The sequence below is a fragment of the Arachis stenosperma genome, chromosome 3 (genome assembly GCF_014773155.1).
Source record: "Arachis stenosperma cultivar V10309 chromosome 3, arast.V10309.gnm1.PFL2, whole genome shotgun sequence".
Taxonomy (NCBI): Eukaryota; Viridiplantae; Streptophyta; class Magnoliopsida; order Fabales; family Fabaceae; genus Arachis; species Arachis stenosperma.
In genome coordinates this window covers 56335340-56358558 of record NC_080379.1, presented here as the reverse complement: position 1 = coordinate 56358558, position 23219 = coordinate 56335340, and the positions used below count along the sequence as shown (strand labels likewise).

The 23219-nt window shown below is 34.0% G+C and overlaps 1 protein-coding gene and 1 long non-coding RNA gene across 2 annotated transcripts; one reads left to right on the top strand and one right to left on the bottom strand.

Moving 5' to 3' along the window:
- Positions 1-218: 218 nt before the first annotated feature.
- Positions 219-582, top strand: LOC130968014 (uncharacterized). The gene is made up of 3 exons (XR_009081492.1): positions 219-276; positions 348-450; positions 531-582. It is a non-coding gene; the product is annotated as an uncharacterized LOC130968014 (long non-coding RNA).
- An 11121-nt stretch (positions 583-11703) lies between these two features.
- On the bottom strand, positions 11704-16690 carry LOC130966151 (uricase-2 isozyme 1-like). Its single transcript, XM_057890920.1, has 7 exons — positions 16652-16690; positions 13732-13866; positions 12771-12827; positions 12623-12714; positions 12126-12299; positions 11868-11958; positions 11704-11775 (listed from the first exon to the last, which is right to left on the bottom strand). The coding sequence occupies exons 1-7, from the start codon at positions 16688-16690 to the stop codon at positions 11704-11706; spliced, it is 660 nt and encodes a 219-aa protein (XP_057746903.1).
- Positions 16691-23219: the final 6529 nt, after the last annotated feature.

The following is a 23219-nucleotide window of genomic DNA, read 5'->3' as shown; positions in this document are numbered from 1 at the left end:
CCGCCACTGCCAGCTTCCACCTCCATCGTGCTTGACTATGGATGAGAGTGGAGGAAACTGCCTCTCTCTCTGCCGTTGATATCCCCCGTCGCTGCTGCTTGTGTCTTGAACTGCTGCATCAGCCACCGCCGCAGGTGTCGCTGTTGGAAAGGGGACATGTGCCTTTGTGTTTCTGGTAGCCAGGAGTGGTTCTATGACTTTCGGGACCACCGCTAAAGCTCCGGGCTAAGCCTCTACTGCCAGGAACGTCTCTGCTGCCACCGAGTCCCGCCGGCGGTAAGAGTTTTAAGTTTGGTTACTGTTCCTTTGGAATTCCGGGAAGAGTGTTGATAACGCGTGGTTAACAGCTGCTGTTATTAGATATTCAGACCGCCGTTGTCGCCCAAAAGTTATTGATGGAGCTGCTGCTGGGCCGATTTGATGTTGCGGCTGCTTCATTTTGTTATTTCAGTGAGTATTTCGATTTTTGAAAGCCCTGCGTTAGTTCTCTGTTCCGTGTAATAAAGTATTTGCGATGTTAATGGTTTTAGGAGTTAGAATCTGGTTTGATTATGCCGCTTGTAGCTGTTTCTACTTTCGAGAGAACAAGCCGAGTCGGGTTCTGATTGCCGGTGATTTCGGGCGCAGCGAAAAAAGTTTAGTTGACTCGTTTGGGTTGTGATTTTGGCGTTTTGAGGTAGGGGCGCTTTCCAAAAACTATGTTTTATATATTGGAATTATTACATATGGATACTGATGTGAGATATTATGTATTTGGTGATTGTATCTGCCTTATGTATTATTTGATTGACTCGAATGATTATGGATGTTGGTTTGGCTGAATTGTTGTGCGGCATTGTGAAATGTAATGTTTTGAAGTTGATTCTTTAAAGATTTGAAATCTGAGTTTAATCCGCTGAGGATTGATTTGATTTGAGTTAATTGTTTTGATGATATGAAAAGTTGAATACACTTTTGGATTCAGCCTGGTTTATTTTAATTGATTTGGTTTTGGACAAATGATTTGTTATTGAACCGTTTCTTTAAAGCTTTGGAAATGAGTTATATCGATTGATATTGAGTTGATTTTGAAATGGTATCCTTGAGATACGCCACTGAGGCGATTGTTGGATTTAGCTTGCTTTAAATTGGTTTCTGGTTTTGAGCTGTTGAAAAGGAATGAGAAATGGTTTAGTTGGGACCCGAACCGGGTGGCAAAAGTCCAAGTTTTAGGGGAGGTGCTGCCGAAATTTCTACAAAATCCTACACTTGTTTGTAAGGTTACCTAAAAAGGGCTGGATTTGAGAAATTGTATTATTTGATTTATTAAAAGGATATTTATGTTTTCAAGCTTAATTTATTTGATGAACCTTATACGTTGAGTTCGGCTTATTTAGAACTGAACTATTTTTTTACCGTTTGAATCACTAAAGGAAAGAATGATGCTCCAATATTGATTTTAATATAAAAGGAGTTTTTAGTGATTTCAAAGGAATCTAGACTTTGATTGATTAATCAAGTTTGAGGCATTTTGGAAGAGTTAGAAAAATGGGTTCTAAAAAGAAACTTGAAAGTGGTTTGATTCAAATGAACCGGTTCCGTTTCAAATGAGTTGATTTTTGGACCGGGTTGGAACTTGTGATTTTGTATGGCCGGTTTTATAGTAAATTCAGTTTTATTTACTTGAACCGAGAATCTATGATTTTAAGAGTTTCAATGAATTTTAAGGAATTTATATAAGTTGACCTTCCCTAAAGACTTGGGACTTTGCCGAGAAACTTTTGTTATAAAATCCCATTGTTGGATGGGTGATTTTGAATGCTTTGAAATAAATCCTTAGCTTGCCATGGTTTTGGAAGTTTTAGAAAGAGGATGCTGACAGTGGCTTTGTTTTAAAAAGAGAACTCACTTTGAGTAAATTTGGCTTATGAGCCTGAGATGATTTGAGAAATGAGATCTTTAAAGCCAAGGCTGAAAAGAGTTAAAAAGTTGATTTCAAAGTGAAATGGCTTGAGAAAAGTGAGTTATGGCTTAAATGCCGGTTTTATGAATTTGATGATATTGAATGATGGAAGTACTGTTTTTGTTATGGGCCAGAATGGCTATGTATGATTATAAATATTGGCTGGTTCTGGATTGAACCGTGAGCCGGAATGGCTGTGTGTGATTGATTTATGGCTGATTATCGAATGAGCTATAAGCCGTAAGGCCGATTATGAATTATGAATTTAAGCCGAAGGGCTGTATTTATTGATAAGTTGATTGGTTCTGGATTGAACCGTGAGCCGGATGGCTGAGATGGATGGTGATCCATGGTTGAATATATGTGCATGTATGCAATTGAATGATTTGTGAATTTAAGCCGAATGGCTGAGATGAAAGTTGTAAGCGAGTATGCTTGTGTTTTCTCTCTGGTTGTAAGGGTGACAGGGCACCGATACCCTCTAATGGCGACAGGGCGCAGATACCCTCTAATGGCGACAGGGCGCATATACCCTCTAATGGCGACAGGGCGCAGATACCCTCTAATGATAATAATGCGCAACAGAGAGACTGTATTCGGGTTAGCTACCGGACACGTCGGGTTGGCTTGGTAACCGACAGATGATATCATCACCCACTAGGGACAGGCATGCATCATATGCATCTATGTGACATCGTTTGAGTGTGCATATTTTATTTGGTTTGCCTTTGTGATTAACTGCTAATTGTTCTACTTGCTGTAACTGTTTGTTGGTGCTTGAACTTCCTATCTGTGTTTGCATCTGGGACCCTGTTGGATTGTGGTGATTGGTTAACGGTTGGATTGTGGTGATTGGTTGATGGTTGGATTGTTTGGGCCTAGGGCCGTGGTTGGAATGAGATGAACCGATGGTTGACTTCGGTTTTGTGTTTCTGATTTGTAATAAAATATGAAAGGCTATTTTGATTCAGTATAGATAAACCTTTTTGAAATGCTTTGATGTTTTGAGAATTGAACAGTTCCTCTTTCAGAAAAGATTTCTGACTTTACTTTTATTGTAAACTGTTGTTTTGAAAAGAGGCATAAGATGGTTATTAATCACTGGTACGGTTTATCTTCATGTATCCTATTACAGTAATTCCCAAAAACCCTCTACTGAGAACCCTTTCGAGGATGATGTTCTCACCCCTTACATTTTTCCCCTTTCAGGCTTTGGGCGCAGAAGTTATGAAGAGTTTAATTATTTGTTTTGAGATGCTCTGTATTGCTTTAGATTATTATTTTTGTACCCTCGCCTTTATCTTGATATATTTTGTAAGAGGGATAGGGATTGTATTGGTTAATGTTTGTAGTATTATATATATATATATATATATATATATGTATGTATGTATGTATATACATGGATGTACTCTTTACGAGTTTATTATAAGTTGTATGATATCTATGGATGTACGTTATCGAATGAAGTATCTTGGGAACGATATTGTGGTAAAAAGTTTTAAACAGGCTCATATTTTAGTATTAAATAGTATAAGTGTCGTCGTAATGTCCGAGCTATCAGAGTTGCGTAGCCGGAAGCGTGAGCTTTGGTAGTTAGGGTGTTACATTATGGTATCAGAGTAGTTCTTCCTGTAGAGCCTGAGGAATGGACTGACTATGCTTCAATTGCATGCTCTGAGCGTTTGTCATGTATTAGGTCTTGTCGAATGATGAGAATTAGAGCTTTATGCACATGACGGTCTATTGATTAACGCCGTTAGTCTTGCATTGCATAATTCTTGGTATTAAGTTTGGCCGGCTTAATACTAGTGAATTATGTATATGAGAGCACTAATGGGTTATCATAGATGGTATACGAGTCTTGAGTAAAGCGAATCGCGGGTTTTGGGAACGCTAGAAACTATTTCTCGAGGCTGCTCAGTTATGTGTCTTGAATTCTGTTCGAGTCGACTTATTCCTTCATATCCTAACTTGAAGTTCTTGTTGCTACTCCTTCTGAAAAGTAATTTGATGTTTCCACTCTGTGTCTCTAGTCATATGCATTCTTGTTGATCTTAAGTGCATATGCTTATTTAAAATTCTTGTTGCATCTATCTTCCTCTATTTGAGTTCTTCTTGATTCATGTATTCTTTGATATAGCTTTGAACTTGTCCTAATGCGCTGTGCATTTTAACTCCGGAATTTCGAGTCTATTATTAGAGAAATTGTTGATTCAGTTTTTCTCTTATTTGACAGTGAGCACAGCCAATTTTGAGATTTTATAAAAATTGCTATTTAATAGATATATACTTATCTATACATGAAATTTTGAAGATTACTCATACCGTTTAGCAACTATCTATCTTTTATACCTCGGCTGTATCTTTACTGGTTTATGGAACTGCATTTACCTTAAATTACAATTTGATTTTCTAGCAATTTTACTACGGTTCCAACGCACATCTTCATTTGATTAGGTATTTGGATGTTTTTCAAAAAAATTTTGGAAAGGAAAGCTTTTTCACTTTTATCCCAGTTGAGTCTCATTTGATAAGCTTTACTTAACTTATTTTGAATTGAGTTTGATTCAGCATGCTATAGGGTTTATGCCATTATTGTTCTTTTGAAAATGTTGGACTCATAGCTTTCTTCTTATGAACGGACTTGTTTCTTCTTAAGCTTTTCACCTCTATGAATGTCATATGTGATTCTGTTTTTAACTAATCTTTTACATCTTGTGAAATTATCATTAATCTTGGTTCGTCCTTTCTTGTGAATCTCATCCGTATGTGAGTCAGTTTGATTTGTTTCAAATTAGTGCATTGTTTATTCTCTCATTTTCTCTACAAGAGTTTTTAGTTAAAGATTTATCATTGAGAAATTACTAATGATTGAGTTGTCTTATCCTTATGACTTTTGTATTCTTTTGGATCAATTGAAAGCTTGTTTGATGACTCATGCCTAGTGAATCTTGTCTGAACTACTTTGGTTTAAGATCCTTTCTTGTATGGCTTGACTCCTTTTCAAGTACATCCTAATATCCTTGAATATCCTTTTGAAATGGTGATTTCAACTATACTTTTGGGGTCTTGTTTTGAATTTTTAAAGAAGTTTTGAATTCTCTTTGAAGAAATTCTAAACTGAATCTATTCCCTGTTACTTGATTGAGAGTGAAACCATTATTCGATTTTGACGAATTGTTCTTAAAGTTGGCATGCGCTATTTTAAATGAGGTTTTGAAAAGTTTCCTTGCTTAGTGGAAACCGGTTCGTTTGTAACGCACCACTTATTTCCTTTACCAAATTGTAAGCAAATTTTTACTTCGGAATTTCCTTTCTAAAAAGAGTTTAACTCATCTTTTGTCCTTGCTATAAATGTCATACACGCTTGTTTGAATATGGACTTTGGAAAATTTTGAACAAGCATTTGATTTTTCTTCCGAGTCTTCTGAACTACTTTTGGCTGAGTTGTGCACCTGATTATCTTCCTAAAATACTTGAGGAAATATTTTGGCTCTTAGCCAAACTTGTGTGCATTTTGTTTTAAAACTCTACATAACCTACTTCAACGTGAAATTGATTTAGAGCAAAGCCACATTTATGCTTTTGTTACTCTCTTGAAGAATGTTTATTACTTGATTTTCTTCTAAACTGCGAAGTGATTTTTCTGCAAGTTTTCGATTCTCTTATGAACAATGTATTTGGAAGTATTTTTTTTAATCATGCTCTTAAGTTCTGTGAGCTTTGCCTTGGGTTTGAGATATTCTCTTCTGTAAACCTCATACTTCTTCGACTCAGCTTGAATTTGTTTCAAACCAATGCGCTGATTCTCATTCTTATTGATCCTATTGGATTTCCTTGATCCAAGGGTTATCTTGAAGCTATTAATTGAATTGAGTCTAGCAAACTTCATTGCTTGAGTGTCCTTGTTTATTTGGAATTGGATACATTCTCTCAAATTTTTGAGTACTATCCTTGACATTTGACTCTCCTTTTTAAATCTTGTATCCTTCTGAGTAGACTCGAGAATTGTTTTGATATCACGTGCGACTTGTAGACGTAGTAACGCGATGCGTTAGTTCTTTAGGACGTGATATATGTATACGGAAGGTGAAGCGGTAGGTGTGCAACGTTGAGTTGTGGGTGATTTATTTCTTGCGAGCGGGTTTGCGATCGTTAGGCTTATGATCGGCCATGAGATTGTAAGGTGCCTGATGAAGTTAGAAGGTTAAGGTTTCGAGGTTGAGATGAGATTAGTGTGCAGATGTTGAGTACGTCGTTGTAACCTCATCCTGTTTTATAACCTTCAATGCCTTGCCTTACTATCACATGTTTGACCCATGTCACCTTTTTACATTGAGCCTACCTTGTAATGTTCGCTTTGCAACCATACTCCTACCCTTGTATCCTTATGCATACGACCATCCAAGTATTTGAAAATCGTATATATGTTTATATTTTGAGATATTTTTGCTTCTTCCTTAAATGTGTTTAAGGGTGAACTGTTATGAGATTTCTTTAATTTTGTATCAATTTTCGAGGGCGAAAATTTTTATAAGGTGGGTAGGATGTAAGACCCAGAATCTTTGAAAAGTCTTATTATGATCAAGTCTCAAATCCTACAGTTATTTATAGCCTTAATTTCAGAGATTATTTTATTAAAGATAATTAAGGCAAGTTTTGATTTATTGGATTTGAGATAAGTTATGATTTTTATCCAATTTCACAATTGTTGGATTATTTTCTATATTCAAATTTATAAAGTTGGTAGTTATGAAATAATAAGGATTTTATATGATTTGGATTAGATAAATAATATTTTAAATATTATTACTGCTATTTTGGAAAATGAAGAAATTAAGTATACCATTTCTAATTTTTAGATTTTGGCATTTTATTGAAAATAATCTGTGAAATTGATGAGTAAATAGTATTTTTCTATATACAAATAGTATTGGATTTAAATTGGATTTCAATTACTATATTATCCCTATTTTAAGTGAAATTACTAAAATGCCCTTAACCCTAATTTTCAAAATAATGAAACCCTAACCCAGTGACCCGTACCCGACCCGGTTCCCTTCACCCACTCTCAGCAGTAGCAACACTTCCCCTTTCTCAAGTCAAAGCGCAGCCACACCTCCACCCCTGCTTCATCTCCTTCGGCATAACACACCCTCTGTCCTAAATTCAGCGCCGCAAACCTCCTTACAGCCGCCACCCTTTCTCCTTCCCTTCAACAAGCTTGCAACACAACTGCGCAGCCCTATACTAACACACACACATGGTTCCCGAACCAAAGGAAAAGAGAGAAACAGAAGAGAGAAAGGAGGAAGGGGGCTGTCTGCCGGCGCCACTGGGTCTCGCCATCGCCGCCGATGCCGCTGAGGTGAGGAGACCCCGAGGTGCTACACGAGAGGAGCCATTCTGCCGCCGTGCCCTGCACCGTTGAGGCCGCCGCTGCTGTTCGTGGGGTTGCCTCTGTCACAGATTGGAACTGAGGCAAGAGAGGAAGGGTCTGACGGGAGGGCACACGCGCGAGGAGGGAGGAAAGCTGCTTCTGTCACTGTCGCCGAATCCATTCTTTCCGCTGCCACTGGGAGCACGAACAGAGGAGAGTCACCCCTGTCGGAACCACGCCGCCACTGCCAGCTTCCACCTCCATCGTGCTTGACTATGGATGAGAGTGGAGGAAACTGCCTCTCTCTCTGCCGTTGATATCCCCCGTCGCTGCTGCTTGTGTCTTGAACTGCTGCATCAGCCACCGCCGCAGGTGTCGCTGTTGGAAAGGGGACATGTGCCTCTGTGTTTCTGGTAGCCAGGAGTGGTTCTATGACTTCCGGGACCACCGCTAAAGCTCCGGGCTAAGCCTCTACTGCCAGGAACGTCTCTGCTGCCACCGAGTCCCGCCGGCGGTAAGAGTTTTAAGTTTGGTTACTGTTCCTTTGGAATTCCGGGAAGAGTGTTGATAACGCGTGGTTAACAGCTGCTGTTATTAGATATTCAGACCGCCGTTGTCGCCCAAAAGTTATTGATGGAGCTGCTGCTGGGCCGATTTGATGTTGCGGCTGCTTCATTTTGTTATTTCAGTGAGTATTTCGATTTTTGAAAGCCCTGCGTTAGTTCTATGTTCCGTGTAATAAAGTATTTGCGATGTTAATGGTTTTAGGAGTTAAAATCTGGTTTGATTATGCCGCTTGTAGCTGTTTCTGCTTTCGAGAGAACAAGCCGAGTCGGGTTCTGATTGTCGGTGATTTCGGGCGGAGCGAAAAGAGTTTAGTTGACACGTTTGGGTTGTGATTTTGGCGTTTTGAGGTAGGGGCGCTTTCCAAAAACTATGTTTTATATATTGGAATTATTACATATGGATACTGATGTGAGATATTATGTATTTGGTGATTGTATCTGCCTTATGTATTATTTGATTGACTCGAATGATTATGGATGTTGGTTTGGCTGAATTGTTGTGCGGCATTATGAAATGTAATGTTTTGAAGTTGATTCTTTAAAGATTTTAAATCTGAGTTTAATCCGCTGAGGATTGATTTGATTTGAGTTAATTGTTTTGATGATATGAAATGTTGAATACACTTTTGGATTCAGCCTGGTTTATTTTAATTGATTTGGTTTTGGACAAATGATTTGTTATTGAACCGTTTCTTTAAAGCTTTGGAAATGAGTTATATCGATTGATATTGAGTTGATTTTGAAATGGTATCCTTGAGATACACCACTGAGGCGATTGTTGGATTTAGCTTGCTTTAAATTGGTTTCTGGTTTTGAGCTGTTGAAAAGGAATGAGAAATGGTTTAGTTGGGACCCGAACCGGGTGGCAAAAGTCCAAGTTTTAGGGGAGGTGCTGCCGAAATTTCTACAAAATCCTACACTTGTTTGTAAGGTTACCTAAAAAGGGCTGGATTTGAGAAATTGTATTATTTGATTTATTAAAAGGATATTTATGTTTTCAAGCTTAATTTATTTGATGAACCTTATACGTTGAGTTCGGCTTATTTAGAACTGAACTATTTTTTTACCGTTTGAATCACTAAAGGAAAGAATGATGCTCCAATATTGATTTTAATATAAAAAGGAGTTTTTAGTGATTTCAAAGGAATCTAGACTTTGATTGATTAATCAAGTTTGAGGCATTTTGGAAGAGTTAGAAAAATGGGTTTTAAAAAGAAACTTGAAAGTGGTTTGATTCAAATGAACCGGTTCCGTTTCAAATGAGTTGATTTTTGGACCGGGTTGGAACTTGTGATTTTGTATGACCGGTTTTATAGTAAATTCAGTTTTATTTACTTGAACCGAGAATCTATGATTTTAAGAGTTTCAATGAATTTTAAGGAATTTATATAAGTTGACCTTCCCTAAAGACTTGGGACTCTGCCGAGAAACTTTTGTTATAAAATCCCATTGTTGGATGGGTGATTTTGAATGCTTTGAAATAAATCCTTAGCTTGCCATGGTTTTGGAAGTTTTAGAAAGAGGATGCCGAGAGTGGCTTTGTTTTAAAAAGAGAACTCACTTTGAGTAAATTTGGCTTATGAGCCTGAGATGATTTGAGAAATGAGATCTTTAAAGCCAAGGCTGAAAAGAGTTAAAAAGTTGATTTCAAAGTGAAATGGCTTGAGAAAAGTGAGTTATGGCTTAAATGCCGGTTTTATGAATTTGATGATATTGAATGATGGAAGTACTGTTTTTGTTATGGGCCAGAATGGCTATGTATGATTATAAATATTGGCTGGTTCTGGATTGAACCGTGAGCCGGAATGGCTGTGTGTGATATTGATTTATGGCTGATTATCGAATGAGCTATAAGCCGTAAGGCCGATTATGAATTATGAATTTAAGCCGAAGGGCTGTATTTATTGATAAGTTGATTGGTTCTGGATTGAACCGTGAGCCGGATGGCTGAGATGGATGGTGATCCATGGTTGAATATATGTGCATGTATGCAATTGAATGATTTGTGAATTTAAGCCGAATGGCTGAGATGAAAGTTGTAAGCGAGTATGCTTGTGTTTTCTCTCTGGTTGTAAGGGTGACAGGGCACCGATACCCTCTAATGGCGACAGGGCGCAGATACCCTCTAATGGCGACAGGGCGCATATACCCTCTAATGGCGACAGGGCGCAGATACCCTCTAATGATAATAATGCGCAACAGAGAGACTGTATCCGGGTTAGCTACCGGACACGTCGGGTTGGCTTGGTAACCGACAGATGATATCATCACCCACTAGGGACAGGCATGCATCATATGCATCTATGTGACATCGTTTGAGTGTGCATATTTTATTTGGTTTGCCTTTGTGATTAACTGCTAATTGTTCTACTTGCTGTAACTGTTTGTTGGTGCTTGAACTTCCTATCTGTGTTTGCATCTGGGACCCTGTTGGATTGTGGTGATTGGTTAACGGTTGGATTGTGGTGATTGGTTGATGGTTGGATTGTTTGGGCCTAGGGCCGTGGTTGGAATGAGATGAACCGATGGTTGACTTCGGTTTTGTGTTTCTAATTTGTAATAAAATATGAAAGGCTATTTTGATTCAGTATAGATAAACCTTTTTGAAATGCTTTGATGTTTTGAGAATTGAACAGTTCCTCTTTCAGAAAAGATTTCTGACTTTACTTTTATTGTAAACTGTTGTTTTTGAAAAGAGGCATAAGATGGTTATTAATCACTGGTACGGTTTATCTTCATGTATCCTATTACAGTAATTCCCAAAAACCCTCTACTGAGAACCCTTTCGAGGATGATGTTCTCACCCCTTACATTTTTCCCCTTTCAGGCTTTGGGCGCAGAAGTTATGAAGAGTTTAATTATTTGTTTTGAGATGCTCTGTATTGCTTTAGATTATTATTTTTGTACCCTCGCCTTTATCTTGATATATTTTGTAAGAGGGATAGGGATTGTATTGGTTAATGTTTGTAGTATTATATATATATATATGTATGTATGTATATACATGGATGTACTCTTTACGAGTTTATTATAAGTTGTATGATATCTATGGATGTACGTTATCGAATGAAGTATCTTGGGAACGATATTGTGGTAAAAAGTTTTAAACAGGCTCATATTTTAGTATTAAATAGTATAAGTGTCGTCGTAATGTCCGAGCTATCAGAGTTGCGCAGCCGGAAGCGTGAGCTTTGGTAGTTAGGGTGTTACAAATTTTAATTTTCTTCATAATTAATTACAAACTTAATATGTAGATAATTCTTACTTATGGTAGAATGAAACTTGAGTTGATTTTAGTTGTCAAATTTCAAGTGTAATTGTTAAGAATAGACTATGTTGATGATTGAATTTCTGGAGCTGTTAAAACTTTAATCAAAGATTAAGAAATAAAAAAGAGCCTGCAAATCCAATAACAAAAAGTTGAGCAATGCTGAAGTGAAAAATGTTACCTATGATGGCAATGAGACATACAAAATGAGATATAATCAAATCCAACATTGAAAACCAAGTGAACAGCTTCTTTCTACAAGAACCATACACAAGAATCAAATTTTTGCACTCAATGGCAATGTTAAATAAAACTGGCCAATTTAGAATTAATCAGCGACTATATATATCCTAAAATTTGGGCAGTTAACAAAATTATAGTATTTCCTTCTCAAATGGAAATGCATGAAGATGTATATTAGCATTCTGCTAATTGAAACAAAAACATCTTTCATCTTTGTAGCAGCTCTTAGTGAAAAGATATGTTAGATATCTAATTATCGAGTAAATGCTCAATAGTCCCTAACATAGTTGACTACTATTTCTTATTCTTCATCTTCTATAATTCTATTTACAGAAAACGGAAATGAAATTTCTTCCATTTTATGTTTTGATATCTTAAAAATGGGAAAATGTACAATTATTTCATTTCATTCTATTCATTGGTTCTATTATTGTAGTGTGAACTCTTAGGAAAAAGAGGGAATACCTTTACAATTTGACCGCCTGTATTTGAGATATTGACTGGTAGGAAATGAATATTTGGCATCTTTAGTTGAACAGAATCTATGTTAGAAAATCTGAAGCATAAAGTTAATTGTCAGACCCTAGTTAATTGAACTAAAGAATAAATTTGAAGCACATAGGAAATAAACACAAACTGATTGCGGGTTCTACACTGAGGTGCAGGGTGGATAAAGAAGCATCGATTGCCTCCCTAAACAGGGAGAGTATTGAAGAGAGATACCTGTTCAATGTGGCCCTTGCCATTTGGTAGAGAGTGCTTTGAATAGATGGGCTATACACTCCCACATTCGGTGGACCGAAAAAGGTTTCAAGCAGAACTCTTTTAACATTGTCGTACCTCTCCATAAAGTAAAATGGCTTCTGTGGGATGCTGCTTAGTGATTCATAAGAGTACCTATATTTTACATTAGAAGCATGACTCTATTTCCACATTTAACTATTGGTGGCAATAGTTATTGCGATATTATAACTTCTCTCCATGATGGTGCTAAATAATCCTAATAATGCTCAATAAAAATCTTTTTATTAATAAACGATAACTGAAGTGTAATAAAGTTGCTTAAAAGTCAGAATTAAGCCTGCAAAATATTTATGTGATTTAGGTGATTGATTTAAATCGCATAACTCTTTCCGACACCAGAAACTATTTCTATTTTTACCTCTTCATTAAGATTCACTAATAGGGAAAAAATGTCTAAGGAAACAATGAAGTCTTACCTCCACAGACCAGTTACTTCTGTTGCCAGCATCCTTTCACGTGTTTCAGGAAGAGCCGTGTACTTGTCTCGTATAAACCCTTCAAAACCAGACTGCTCACAAAAAACCCAAACTAAAGTTAGAGCAAAAATAAGGGATTGTATATCACAATCTTGCTTTTAACTCTATAAATCAAAGGGAGACCAAACTGCAATTGCCATAGCACCTGTTGATAACACAAAGTAAAAAATATTTGCATTACGTATCCAAACAGAATAACATTTATTCTTCATAGTAAAAAGACAAGAATCCACATATTAGAAAACAAAAATACTTTAATACTCTCTCCAGTTACATTGATTTATTAATGTACTAAAAGAGGTAGAACACAACATAGAATGATAACGGTTCATCCATGCATTTTATACTTAATTTTCAATAGAGAAACAAGATAAGCATTAGATAGAGGATAGGTAAAAAATTATCAAAAAATTATGACATCATATAATGTTAGAAGAAGCGAATCAGCTTTATTATACCAAATTCAATTATAAATGAGTCTTTGACTTTGGAGATTTGATACATTGAATTGTTCTATATGGACATAAATAGAAGAAACTATTAGCCCCTAAAAATGCTTAGAACTTAACACTAGATTAAGAAACACTCATAATTAAAAACAGAAACTACCTGGTCAGCAATCATTTCAAGTCCCGTGCTTTACATTAAAGACTTTACACCCACGCCATCACCAAGTTTTTGATTAGCTGCTCGGAACTCTTTCATAGATTTCTCAGGGTTAGTTCTTTTTAAAGATTATGGACACTGCCAAATAGCAATAGCAGATTTGGAACATATAATGCACACAATGAAATAAACCAGAACAAGTCTAAAAGCAAGTGATTCAGATTCAATTCAGTGACTGGATACTTTATACAAGTCTTTGATCAATTAAGCAATCAAGAACTGTTATTGAATTGAGGAAGAGAAGAGGCTTCAATTCACAACAATTATATGAACATGAAAATGCAGTGTATGAAGAGAAAATAACATAAATGAATCAATTAAATAAATAAGAAAGAAAACAGTAAGAATTGAAGTAGAAGATGATGATGGAGAAAGAAGAATACCTCTTCCCTATGTGTTGCTCTCTCAACAACATCAAGGTTCCTTCTTGAAGAAGCATTCTTACTTGCCACCACACAATCCACATAAGCAGAAGCATGATCTGATGCGAATCCAATTCCAGGGCCACACCAAACATCCTGAAAAGAAGAAGAAGAAGAAGAAGAAGAAGAAGAAGAAGCATGTTTATAGTGACATGTTATGCTATTTTTGTCATGTTCCTCTTTCTGCAATTCTTGTTCTTCCTAGTGTTCTTCCAATCAGCAGAGGATCGAATCACAGCAGAGTAATGGAACTATGGCAGCCTCATCGATTTTTTAGAATTGCGATTGCAACTAATAATTAATTACATCATGCTGTTAAAACACCTTTACTCTCTGCAAGAGTTGCTATACTTAACAATAAATAGTGAGAAATATCTCAAGACATATGAAGTACAAATAAATGTTAATAAAATAATAGAAATATAAAATCCCATAAAGCTTACCCTAAATTTGGTTAGGGCACCCCAAAGAACAAATGTCTCGTTGCAATCATGATGCCTATGATTCCCTCTCAACCTGCCAGGCTGAATCTCTCCTATATGAACCAAAGCACAAGTGAGAGCTCCACCTACGGAGAACCAACAACCATTTTCCTCTCAAATTCCAATGGCCACAAAATATAGAATCACATCGTACATCTAAGTCTCCGTTAAAACACTCAAATACATCAAAAAATCCACTAAAACACTAGGAAACAGATCCATAACAAGAATGCAAAATCCTCATTAAAAAAAAACAAAGCTAAAATGCAAATTATTCTCGAAATGAACGAGACACCAAATTACTCCACCCAAAAATTCTCAACTTCAATTTGAATCTGCCCCATCGCATAATCATATTATAAACATGCTAATCATAATACAATTTGACATACCGATCTCTAACTAAAAGGCAATGATGAGAAACACCGAAGTTAGAGGGAAAAAAGAAAAACCTAAAATGGAAGAAGCTCGAGCTAGCTAGATAGGGTCGAGGAGCCAACTGCGGGTGTCCTTAGCGACGGGGGAGGGGACGAAGGAGCTGAACCTAACAAGGTTGGGCATTCTATCAGCTTCGCGGGTTGATTCTGTTAGTGGCGGAGAGAAGAAGGAGCCCGTTGATGGAGAGGGAAAAGCTAGGTTTAGCTAAGGGAGTTTCTTTGATTTGTGTGTTGTGAGTGGAGTTCGAGCAAATGCTAGGTTTAACTAAAAATTATCGACGAAAAATTTTAAATTACAGACAGATTTTTCATCTGTAATAATTTAATAAAATACAGCATTTTTGTCCATTTAATTACAGATAGATTTTCCGTCTGTAATCATTTTCCACGAAAAAAATTTAATTTTTCCAACAGAATTATCGACGGATTCTCTTTTCCGTCTGTAATTTATGCTAATTCATTTTTTTTATTTTTCGACAAAAAATTTCTCTGAAATTCCGTCAGTATTTCCATGGGATAAAATCCGTCGAAAATATCCGTCTGTAATAACTAGTTTTCTAGTAGTGTCTTTCTCAACACAAAAATTGTCTGAACTAAGATACTCCTTATCATCACTAGGAACAATTGATAGTAGTTGACTATTTATTTTGTCAATATTATCTAAGGTTAGTGCTAGTATTGTTCAATCATTAAAGTAATTGCTTGATAGATAACTATGCACTAAACCCAGAAAGACAAAATCGATTAACTCATCAAATTAAATGCCTATTTGAAATATGAAACTATCATATCTATAGGAATTTCAATTTCTAACTCTCCATCTAGGTTATTTCCTATTAGGCCATCACCAATTTTTAACAACCAATTACTAAATTTTTTGATTTTCTGTTGATTTTTATTTTTGCATCCCATAGTTAGTCTCATGTTTCTTGACAGTCGTAGAACTTCATCAGACTTCTAAAGGTACGAAGAATTATGGTTACATGCACTATATCCTATTGAGATCCTCTTATAATTATAGATAATATTTGTCTAAAGTATCTACTGAGTACAACCGCCTTTCACCTAAATGGATGCTCGCCATTAGTAACTGATGCGTGCCTCATAATATCCCCCAAATATCTATCTAATGTCTCATAACAATACCTATTAAGCATAGGTGCCTTATCTCAAATTATTAAATTTGTCTTTATCGGCAATTTAGCAAGAGGTGAGTCCTGTCAGATATTGCACGTAGAATATTCATCTATAGTTAGAAGTATCTTGAATCAAGAGTATGTAATCCTACTGTTTGGTAGGAGAAGTGAGGATATTTCACTGGAAGTCACATTAAGCATTATTTTATCCTCTTACTTAACTTTTGTTGAGATCAAGTTATAAAGGAACATTTTACCGTAACAACCATGGCCATAATGGAAAAAGACCTCCTTCGGATTTGTTCACAGCCCTTATAATCCTGTCATAAATTTTCTTCTATTCCATAGTTATCGTACACACTACATAACATCGATGATATTAAGGTCTCTAATTGATGTCTGTCATACTTAAATTCTTATATTATTAGTCGCTCATCTTGCAATCACTAGTTACTACCAGAAGAGATCGACATTGGAGGATATTATTGCAAGCTCCTTTCATAAGATTTGACATTGGAAAATATTATTGCAAGTTCTTTCATCATATGTGATTTCAATTTTTTTTTTTGAAAATAAGATATGAACCTTAGCTTTATCAACATAATCAACCGAGAAATAAACAAAAAATAAGCATAAAAATAAATAAAAAAAAAAACAAAAGAGGAGAGAACTAATATGTGATTAAACTAAAGTAGAATAGACATAATTGACCAATGATCTTTATCTTTAATTGGTTATTATTATTATTATTATTATTATTATTATTATTATAAACAATTTTTTTGTTTTGCATAAACAAGAATTAGTGTTATGTTACGCAGGGTACCTGACCATCAAGAAACATTGCAAGGTAAAACACTCTCATGTTGTGGTCAATTAGAGTTGCAACCTAATAATCAAAATGTTATTACTTGAAATTTTCTACTGCCATAAATTAAATAAAGTATTCCCATTACTATTGATGGATATTTTTACACCATGATCTGATTCTAGGAGTATCATGAGTGCTTACTAGCTAGATAAATAATTTGAAAAACATACATGAATTTAAATTTACAAAATAGTTAAATCTCTAATACAAATATTCTAATTATAATTTTTTTAATACATAATAAATTAAAATTAGATAAATTAGAGTTTAGAGTTTAACTATCAAAATAAATTAGTGAATTATCTAAAGACAATGACGACACAGAAAATTTTTTGAGTGTGATAGCAGCACGGACGGCAAAGTGACAGCAATGGTGACTAATCAGTAAGGTTGCATTAGGATTTTTTTTAAATAAATTAAAAAAATAATGAGAAAAAGAAAGAGAAAAATATACTTAGAAGAAGGAAGGAGGCAGTTCCAATGACACAGAGAGCAACAGCGACAATGGTGATAGCAGTGGCAGGAGCAATGAAAACGACGACGATAAAGTGACCAACGCAACATGAGGAGTCCACGTAGTCATTTGAACATTATTGGTGGTGGCCGACGCTGGTGGAAGAGCTGCCGGAAGTGGTTTGTGTAGAGGAGAGAGAGAGAGGGAGAGAGAGAGAGGGAGAGAGAGAGGAGAAGGTTAGAAAGAGAGAGTAGTTAAAAAATGAGGGGGGATAGAGTTCACAATTCGAATTTAGGGCAAAAATTACCGTCGGATTTACCAGCAGATAAATCCGATGGTAACGCTTTATGGGTGACCAAAACGTAGCGTTGGACTAATTCAGATTACCGGCGACGGTAATAATCGCGCCAATTTTTTCCCTCCAATTATATTTTTGGCGAATTTACTGTCGAAAAACCAAATTCAACAGTAATTTTTTTACCCAACAATTTTATTGCCAAATACGTCGATAAATTCATTAGTAAACCAATCGCTAATGTTGGACACTAAATCTGATGGTATTTAGCATTTTTTTGCAGTGGTCGTCATCATTGTCTTCTTCTTATACGTAAATAATATTGTTTATCTCTCTCAAATTTTCACACTTGTTCTACTTAAATTCGCTGTGTTATCTAGTAATTTTTCACTTATTTTCTTTTTTTAGTCAAAATTTGTAAATCTACAACTCAAGTCTTCATGAAATAAACTTAGTTTTATCACATCATTTAGTTGAAATTTCGATGTTAGAGTGAAGACATTTCGTTGTTATATTTTAGATATTTATATGTTATTTTATACATCAAATATGACATCTTCTTCTTATACATAAATGCAACTATTTATTCTCTTTCGAATTTTTATACTTGTTCTGCTTAATTTTGTTGTATTATCTACAATTTTTTTATTTATTCCATTTTCTATTAAAATTTGTGTATCTGCAACTCAAGTCTACATGAAATAAGTTCTCAATTCTATCACATTATTTAGTTAAAAAATTCAGTGTTAGAGTGATGACATTGTGGTGCTATTTTTTAGATTTTTATATGTTATTTTATATATAAGATAATCATTCAATTCATTGAATGTGTAATTTTTTTTAGAAAGATTCAATAATTTTTTTATGTCGTGTTACTGCACTTTTGGTGTTAATTTTAAGTAATTTTGGTGCTATCTTGTTTTATTTTTACGAGTCAATGTGATATTTTAGTATGCAATTTACTTTCTACATGCAGTATCATTGTATTTAAATTTCGGTGTCACTTTAAATAAAATTTGGTACTATTTTTATTTTTGATAAGAATTCAATCCAATAAGTGTGAACTTAGATTCATTTAACTAATTAAATAGGATTGCAATACAGTATAGAAATATTTATTTAAATCTAATATGAGAAGTAATACTCCTAAAAGAATAAGTAAGAACAATAGAAAAACAAAAAGAAAAAAGAGAAAGAAGCAAAATAATAAGAAGAAAAAAAATGCAGCATTAAAGAAAAGATTTTTGTGTTTTTTAAGCAAAATTTTAGTGTTAAAATTAAAAAATTTTTGTGTTATTGTTAAGACATTTTAGTGCTATTTTCTAATAAATTCTGTATAATTTAAAACTTTCTTCCTAATAAAACCACAAGAAAAAGAAAAAAAATATCAAACAAAAAAAAAAGAAATAACTGCAATAACACATAACGAAGAGGAGGAGAAAAATAAATAAAAAAGCGCAGCAACAACAGCATCAATAGAATAAGGAGGAGAAGGTGAAAACAATACATGAAAAGAACACGAAGAAGAAGTGCGTGATTTTATTCTCATAATTTTTCTTGTTATATTTTTTTAGGAGGACGGAATAAAATCAAGAAAAAAAGAAAAAAATTTTTCATAATTCTTCTTGTTTTATTCTCTTAAGAGAAATAAAATCAAGAAAAAGAGAAGATAAAATTAAATAAACAAAAAAAATACAGACATAATAAAGATGAGGAGAAAAATAAATAAAAATAAAATATTGTTGGGAATAAGTAGTATGACCACAATCCAATCAATCACGTGTCAAATAATTTGTTATTGTTATTATATTAAAATGTTAATATAATAACGTCCATGATTAAATTTAGAGATTTATCATTGTGATAGTGATCATAATACTGAGAGATAAATCCTTTATAATTTAATCTAAATTGTTCTTGGTCATAGGATTATTAAAAAGGACATTAATAATCCGGAAAGATAAAGATATATATATATATATATATATATATATATATATATATATATATATATATATATATATATATGTCTTCATTGGATCTTAATAGATCTCATTTATTAAATTATATATATAGATGGTGCATATAGAGATATGACCATTGAACTGACTCACTCTGAGAAATATTAATGGTTATAATTACCACATATTTGTCAAATAGGATATTCTCAAGATGAACATGGTAATAGAGTTTCCTTTGACCTATGACTATTATAGTAATTAATAATGTATTTATTATACTTTGATTCCGGACACCTAATACCCTAGGGTGCTAGTTGAATGGATATTGGGTATGATTTAAATACTTGTAGAATTAATTATTAGTCAATAAGGAATCCGTCAACTCTTGGTAAAGAGTTTGAGCTCTATGATTATAATGATTGAGATGAATAAAACCTTGGCCAAGGAAATTGAATGAATGAAGAAATGAGTTTCTTAATTCATTCACAGTTCATTATAATAATGGTAATATGTTAGAGTTTGACAATTAAACCATACTCTAAGGGTTAACCAAGAGCTGAAAAGATGGAAGGAATTATACTTTGTTCTTCTAAGGTTCTTAGTAAAAATATATTACTTTATACTATCGGGTCGTTGAGGAGTGTTGCTAGACGCCAACCTTGATTAGTAAATTTAGTACGACTAATTTACTACCCGCTTAGTATTAAACCTATGAGGTCACACACTAACGAGTGTTCTAATCTTTGCTATAGAATTATTTAATTATTATTTTGATTTGATCAAATAAATAATTATATTAATTCAAATAGAATATTATTATATTCTTTGCTAGCACCAAGAATATAATAATAGTATGATAATTGAGAATGTTAAATGAGATTTGAGAATAATTAGTTATTCTATTTCTAAATTTGGATGAGATCCTAACTGATTCTGTTTTCAAATTGAGTTATGATATGATTCATAAATTTGAAGGATTCAGATTTAGAATTTTAAGATATGATTTAAATTTGAATTGAGATTCAAATTTAAAATCAGTAACAAATCTCATACTATATATATGTATGCCAAGAGTAGAGGAATGTGATGGAGACAAGAATAAAATACAAGGATTTTATTCCTTCACCTCTATACACATAAACGTATGTGAGCCTAATTCTTAGAGAAGAATCTTATGGCGTGCAAAGAGTTGCAAGAGGTTTCTCAATTTAGATCAGATGTCTATTGGTCAAGAAATTGACAGCAAAGGTTGGTCTCGGTGTGGATAAGCATAGCGCTTTCGTACCATCGAAGGAGAAAGTGATTTTTACTAGCGTACACAGGTATTTAGATCTGATCTATATATCGTATATTATTGGAATAAAGTTTAAGCACAAAAATAGATCTTTAAGAATTACTTTCTTTTCTTCCGCTGCGTGTTATGAACACATGGTAATCCTTTCAAATACAACAACAGTAATACCAATAGAAAAAGGAGAAGGAAGTGGAAACAACGCACAAAAAGAAACACAAAGACAGTGCATGATTTCATTTTCATAATTTTTCTTGTTTTTTAAGAGGAATAAAATAAAAAAAAGAAATAATCGAAATAACACATAAGAAAGAAGAGTAAAAAAATAAATAAAAATAAAACGCAATAACAGCAGCACCAATATAAGAAGGAGGAAAAAGCAGAAATAATATACGAAAAGAAACACACACAAAAAGTGTATAATTTTATACGTACGTTGTGTGAATAAATTTTGTTAAATTTATGTCAATTTAAATAAATTTAATTGTCAAAAAACTTAAATATAAAATAGAACTGATTTTATATAGATTATATATATAAAAAAAATTGTGTTTTAAACTCTTCTAGCAAGATAATAGATAGATAATTTTATTATGATCTATGTTTCTTTCCCTTTCCTTTATCGTTAATTTCTTTAAATGACAGGTATTAGTGTATTTTAGTTGAAAAAAAAAACATCTATTTAACAATATTACTCTATTCTTTAATTTTAGTAACTATTAGTACTGTTAAATTAATATTGTTAACTTTTCCATACAATTTGTTAATTTTGAGTATAAATTGTTAATTTGAATTAAAATTATTAAGATATTTTAAAAAGTCAACACGATATTTTCAAAAATATAACAAGTAAAAAAAGATATAGAAATGTGGATTTTCAAAAATAATGTACCAATTAAATATAACTATTAAATTTTACATTATCTAAAATTAAAAATTTAATAGTTTTTATAAGTGTGAGACAATCTTTATTTATTAAGTTAGTTTAATTTTTGGATAAATTAGATTTATTTAATTTTTTATATAATGTTAAAGCAAAAATTAAAAATCTAATAGTCCTTATAAATGTGAGACCATTCTTATTTTTTGAGTTAGTTTTTGAAATAAGTTAGACCTACTTAATTTCCAAAAATAATGTACCAATCAAATATAACAATATAAATTATTTTCTGAAAAAGTTATTCCAAAGATTAGCATTCAACTCTCTTCAATTTAATTCCCCACAAAGAAAACCCAACCCATTAACCAAATTCACTCTTACGAATTGGATCGATGAAGTAGTGGTGGTGGGTTCCTTTCATTACGTAAGTACAACAAATCCCCCTCAAATTCTATTAATTATATTATAAGCTTACGCTGAAATCTCAACTAATCTTTAATTCATCAACAACGCAGCACCATTTGCATATATCAGCAAAATAGAAGGCAGCAATTTTCTTGTCCCGGCTTTATCACACAAAATGAGTTCACCAACATCACTGTCTTACAAACTGAACATAGAGTTCTTTACAACCATTCCAATATAATTTGACTTCAGCTAATGAATTCATTAGCAAAGTATCATTAGCTTGATTAACATCTATTTATAGAACGGTAGATAAATAAACTTGTTTCTTTTTAAATAATTTTCAGGTTTCGGAATGAATAAAACACATGATGAGAAGCCAACCTTTATTTATCAAGTCGAATTGCTCATATTCTTCATAATATTTCCTTCACTTTTTTTCCTTATAAATTCACCACTTTAACTTTTTTTTTTCACAAATAATTATTCATTTAACAAATTTATGTAATAATATTAGTTTTGTTTCCTAATCATATCCCTTATTATTAATTAAGTTGTTAAATTAAACATAGAAATAGAATATATCTAAAATAAGTATAATAACTTTGTGCTGTATTGAATGTGCACGTGTTCATACCCTGATCCAACACAAAAATCAGGCCCAATCCAATGAGGAGGCCTATGTCATATACCTGACTGCTTTGAAGAGTCGGACGCGATGAAAAGAGCTCAGCTCTACTTGTCCAAGCAAGTAATTACCTCCTCGCAAATCTCTCTGACTATCTCTATCTTCTCTAAAAGATAGATCCCAACAAACTCCCTGGATAAAGGAAGCAGTTATCCACCAATAAAACCTGTCTAAAGTTGTTACTGACTTAAGCATCGGAGTCACTTGCAGGTACCGTCTCCCACCTCCTCATGAGGAACTCGGACGGTGGCACCTCGGTGTAAAAACAAGTCGGACGCTGCCTCATAAGGAGTCTGAACCTCACGTTCAGTCCCAAATCAACGTTTCAAGTAACCCTTGGAACATTGGCGCCGTTGTCGGGGACCTAGAGCTCGACCATTGACAATGGCAGATAATCTGTATGAAGACGGCCATATGGCATCTGAATTAGAACCTGAGCCTCAACGGGATAACCTCGCACTTTCAATACCCCTACCACGCGAGAGGATGCACATTCCTCACGGAGAAGGGACGTTCGGAAACCCTAGCTGAGGTGAATTCAATGAGAGA

Bases quoted from the DNA above. Each gene is read 5' to 3' on its own strand.
- LOC130966151 (XM_057890920.1), bottom strand. From the start codon at position 16,690: ATGAGAGTGTTTTACCTTGCAATGTTTCTTGATGGTCAG. The intron at 11,959-12,125 runs GTATCTCTCTTC...TTTATGCTTCAG, and splicing joins GCAAGGGCCACATTGAACAG to ATTTTCTAACATAGATTCTG. The intron at 11,776-11,867 runs GTATTCCCTCTT...CCCATTTTTAAG, and splicing joins CAGGCGGTCAAATTGTAAAG to ATATCAAAACATAAAATGGA.